The 4,848-nt window shown below is 47.6% G+C and overlaps 1 protein-coding gene across 1 annotated transcript in view; it reads left to right on the top strand.

Moving 5' to 3' along the window:
* Positions 1–4,848, top strand: part of LOC107111327 (zona pellucida sperm-binding protein 3-like) — a 20,671-nt gene that overhangs the window by 7,983 nt on the left and 7,840 nt on the right. Inside the window, 1 exon segment of the mRNA XM_015412290.1 lies at positions 4,454–4,598. Coding sequence (XP_015267776.1) covers positions 4,454–4,598 — 145 coding nt within the window.

Below are 4,848 nucleotides of genomic sequence, written 5' to 3'. Positions count from 1 at the left end.
CTCAGTGAGAGGGGGCTTGGGGGGGGGGGCTCTGCAACTTACCTGGATGCTTCTTGCTCCTCATGGCCCAACTGAGGGCTGCTGGGAGCAGGGGGCAGGGCTTGTTGCATGTGCCCTGCCCCCTGGGCTCCTTACTGCCGGAGCGCCGCTCCTGTGCGCTCCTGCCGGACATGCCCCCTGGTCGTCAGAGACATCATCAAATCTTGGTGAGAGAAACAGGAATAATATCAGTGTTGGGTAGCTTACGTCTAGGAGGACCCACAAAATTTCCAGGAGAGAAGAGGCAAGAGTCCAGCAGCACCATAAAGGCTAACAAAATCTGTGGCAGGGTAGTCCCTGCTCACTTCTTCAGATCTGAAAAGAGCAAGAGTCCAGGAGCACCTGAAAGACTATAGCAACATTTGTGTCAGGGGATGAGTTTTTGAGTGTCACTCCTCACTTCAGATACCCACTTTAGAGCAGCGTCAGATTCTGCGGCATCTGGTATCTGAAAAAGTGAGCGGAGACTTGCGAAAGCTCCTCCCCTGCCCTAAATTCAGGGGTCATTTCCTGCAGGAGCGCACAGGAGCGGAGCTCTGGCAGTAAAGAGGCCAGAGGGCAGGCACATGCAACAAGCCCCACCCCCTGCTCCCAGCAGCCCCGGGCCACAAGGAGCAAGAAGCAGCTAGGAAAGCTGCAGACCCCCCCGACCCCCCCAGTCCAAAACAGTCCAGTGGCACCTTTAAGACCACGTTTTATTCAGGTACAAGCTCTCCCTCCTCTGTGAGGTCAGATCTGCATCCCCCCCCCAATAGCTAGCAATCCAAAACAGTCCAGTGGAGCCTGAGCGGTGGGTGTTGCCTTTTGATACACTTCTGGTGATGTCAAGGGGTGTGGCATATGCAAATAAGGTATGCTAATGAATTATGCCAATGAGCTCCTGCACCTCTTTTTCTACGAAATGACCCCTGCCCTAAATTTGGTTAGTCTTTAAGGTGCTCCTGGACTTTTGCTCTTTTCTTCTGCTACAGACAGACTAACACGGCTACCCGTCTTGCTCTCTCTCCATGGAAGATTGCCAGGGTGTGAGCTTTCGAGAGCCAGACTTCCCTTTGTCAGTACTAGGTGAGACTTTGTGGTGTGGTGGCCAGGATATCGGACTGGAACAGCGGGTGGCCGAACTGGTTCGACGTAAGGACCCCGTAGAATAAATGTCAGATGTTTGAGAGCTGCAAGACGTAAACAAATATCACACATGTTTTTATTGAAAGTTATGCAAATTTGCTTTTCATTAACACTAAATGAGACTGCCCAAAATAAAAACAAACAGATATTGATAATGATATTTATTTGTCCAGTGATATTTCTTTGTTTGCTAGTGATATTTATTTGTCTAAGAGAGAGAGAGAAAGAGAGAGAGAGGTGGAAAGAAAGAAGGAAAGAGGTGGAAAGAGAAAGAGAGAGAGAAACAAAGAAAGAAGAAGAGAGATTTATACCCCGCCCTTCACTCCCGAGAGGAGTCTCCCCACAACAAGACACCCTGTGAGGTGGGTGGGGCTGAGAGAACTCTGACACAAGCTGCTCTTTTTCAAGGACAGCTGTGCCAGAGCTTGTGACTGACCCAAGGTCACACCAGCAGGTGCAAGTGGAGGAGTGGGGAATCAAAGCCGGTTCTCCCAGATTAGAGTCCTCACCCTTAACCACGACACCAAACTGCCCTTCCCCATGTAGAATTAGGTACTGACAGATGGCGATTTTTAGAAGCCTCCTAAATGAGTCCTGACTTTGGCAAAAGGCAGGGTATATAAATACTCTGCCGTGACCTGGACGGCCCAGGCTAGCCAGATCTCATCAGATCTCAGAAGCTAAGAAGGGTCGGCCCTGGTGAGGACTTGGAGGGGAGGCCACCAAGGAAGTCCATCAGAGATGGGCAATGGCAAACCCACCTCTGTTGCTCTTCTTGCCTTGAAGACCCTATGGGGTCACCCTACGTTGGCTGCAACTTGATGTCACTTTCCACCCTCATAAGCAAGATCAGGGGTGTACAGCTTGGTGCGGTCAGTCGTGGCTGCCTCTGCCCTAATCAGGGTTGCATCGAGGGAGCCTAGAGTCACTCATTAACCCCTTGAGTTCCAGGGTCAAGGAGAGGTCCTAGGATGTCAAATTGGGAGAAAGTGACTGTTGAGAGCCAGTTTGGCGTAGTAGTTAAGAGCGCAGACTCTTACCCGGGAGAACTGGGTTTGATTCCTTACTCCTCCACATGCAGCTGCTGGTGTGACCTTGAGGTCAGACCTTGAGAGCCAGTTTGGTGTAGTGGTGAAGTGTGCGGACTTTAATCTGGGAGAACCGGGTTTGATTTCCCACTCCTCCACTTGCACCTGCTGATGTGACCTTGGGTCAGTCACAAGCTCTGGCACAGCTGTCCTTGAAAAAGAGCAGTTTGTGTCAGAGTTCTCTCAGCCCCATCCACCTCACAGGGTGTCTGTTGTGGGGAGGGGAAGGGAAAGGAGATTGTAAACTGCTCCAGGACTCCTTTGGTTAGTGAAGGGCGGGGTATAAATCCAATCTCTTCTTCTTGGTGTGAGGCAAGACAAGGTGGGTCTGGAGGACCAACTAGGTATGACTTCATCAGTCAGTAGCTAATTGGTTCTCTATGCATTCTCGCTGGGAATGTCCCTGGTAGAATGATTTGTAGGTTGATGTCAACTCGTCTCTTTGAAGGTGTCCTCTCAAGCTAAAAGAGCCGGATGCCATTCCAGGAATACCTTGGAGACCAACAAGATTGGGTGGGGCATAAGCTTTTGAGAGTCAAAGCTCCCTTCTTCAGATACGAAGCTCTGACTCTGGAAAGCTTATGCCCTCCAGATCTAGTTGGTCCCTAAAGTGGTACTGGACTTCAATCTAGATCTTCTACTGCAGACTAACATGGCTCCCATCTGAAACTGTTAAGGTACAACACTTGGACAAAAACCTCCCCAGGACTCAACAGGGATATTGGTTTCTTGTCTCATTACATATGCTAACTCAGTCCTGTTAAGGTACAACACTTGGACAAAAACCTCCCCAGGACTCAACAGGGATATTGGTTTCTTGTCTCATTACATATGCTAACTCATTCAGTCCTCGCATATGTATTCTCAACAAGAAGGACTATAAATCCTCTGTAGTTTAGTGTATTTCTTTTTCAGAACAGTATGTTAGAATACTGAATGAACGAATGATGTTTATTTGCGGTCAAGGACTGTTTATCAAAATCTACAAATTCATTAAAATACAAACAAATTGCCTTTCAGCTCCAGAAATATTTTGACATATTTAGACATATAACCTTAAAATTATTAAAATGTTAAAAGGAGAAGAGTTTAACAATAATTATAAAATGTCTAAAACTAATTATGAGTCATTAACAAGGTGGGTGTTATACTTATCTACTTCTTATTGTGGAATTTTACCAGTTGCAAGCAATGCTCCCTCTAAGCTGTGGAGTCTTGTGAGCAAAAATCCTACTTTGTGAGCTACTGGCATTAAAGTTGTGAGCGAGCAATTTGGCTGCTGCATAAATTAGTTTGCTCTGGAGCCCTCCTTCCTGAGCTAAGGCAAAAATGTGTGAGCTGGAGGCTAACAGACTGTGAGCTAGCTCACACTAACTCAGCTTAGAGGGAACACTGGTTGCAAGCAGAATTTTGTTATTTGTCTGGAAATTTGCTGACTTTCCTCTACCACAAGTCTCTCTAGAATACTGAATGTAATGCAAGGAATATTGGGATTTTTGCAGACATGACAATGCATCCACCTCAAAAAGCGCCGTTAAGTGCTCTCCACACCTGGGAGGAGAGAATGGAGAGTCTCAGTTTGCTCCCCACAATTAGAAAAGACACCTTTAGACATTTATCTGCTCTTCTGACATGCTTGTGGCTGTACAACCGTCCACATTAGAACCTTAGCTTGTTATGTAGGTCTGACTTTCCATATCTTAGACATCACCATTTTGTTGTTCAGTCGCACAGTCGAGTCCGACTCTTTGCGACCCCATGGACCAGATCATGCCAGGCCTTCCGATCTTCCGCCGTCCTCTGAAGTTTGCTCAATATTTGATACTGGCCATGGGGTTTTCTTGGCAAAAATACTGGAGTGGGTTGCCATTTCCTTCTCCAGGGGATCACCCTTGGTCTGAGTTCTCTGCTGTGGCCTGTCCGTCTTGGGTGGCCCTCCACGACATAGCCCACAGCCTCATCAAACCATGCAAGCCCCCTCGCCACGACAAGGCAGTGATCCATGAGGGGGAGACATCACCATGTTACATGTCAATTTGCTGTCGAACCACTGTCTACAAGTTTAGAACCTTACCTTCCATTTCAATCTATTTGAAAAAGTGTGCCTGCACACGGAAGCTCATACCTTGAATAAACCTTTGTTGGTCTTAAAGGTGCCCCACTGGACTCTAAATTTCTTAAGGTGCCCCTCTTTCTTCCAGATGACTCCAGACTCTCTGATCTACAGCACCCGTCTCTACTACAAACCCGCGCTTGGAAGCAACCCGGTCATCATTCGAACCAGCCCTGTCGAGGTCCCCATTGAGTGCCATTACCCAAGGTGGGGCCCTGTGAAATCCTGCCTCTGTGAGTAGGCTTGTTCCTCGAGGGACCTGGCTTCTCAACGGAGGTCTCTCCTTGTGACGACCTCCTTATTCTGGAGGACTGGTTTCCCTTTAAAAGTGTTCTTTATTTTATTCTACTATGTATATACGGCTGCCACCAGGAAATTTAAGGCTTTCCAAACCTTTATACTTTTACTTCTGCTCTTGCTGGTTAGGTAGACCGAGTACAAGGCTTATGAGGTACGATGTGGTCCTGAGAAAGTATTTCTTTC

This window comes from Gekko japonicus, unplaced genomic scaffold (genome assembly GCF_001447785.1).
Source record: "Gekko japonicus isolate JY-2015 unplaced genomic scaffold, Gekko_japonicus_V1.1 scaffold3220, whole genome shotgun sequence".
NCBI lineage: Eukaryota > Metazoa > Chordata > Lepidosauria > Squamata > Gekkonidae > Gekko > Gekko japonicus.
The sequence above is the reverse complement of the archived record's forward strand: the minus strand, read 5'-3'. Positions and strand labels throughout refer to the sequence as shown.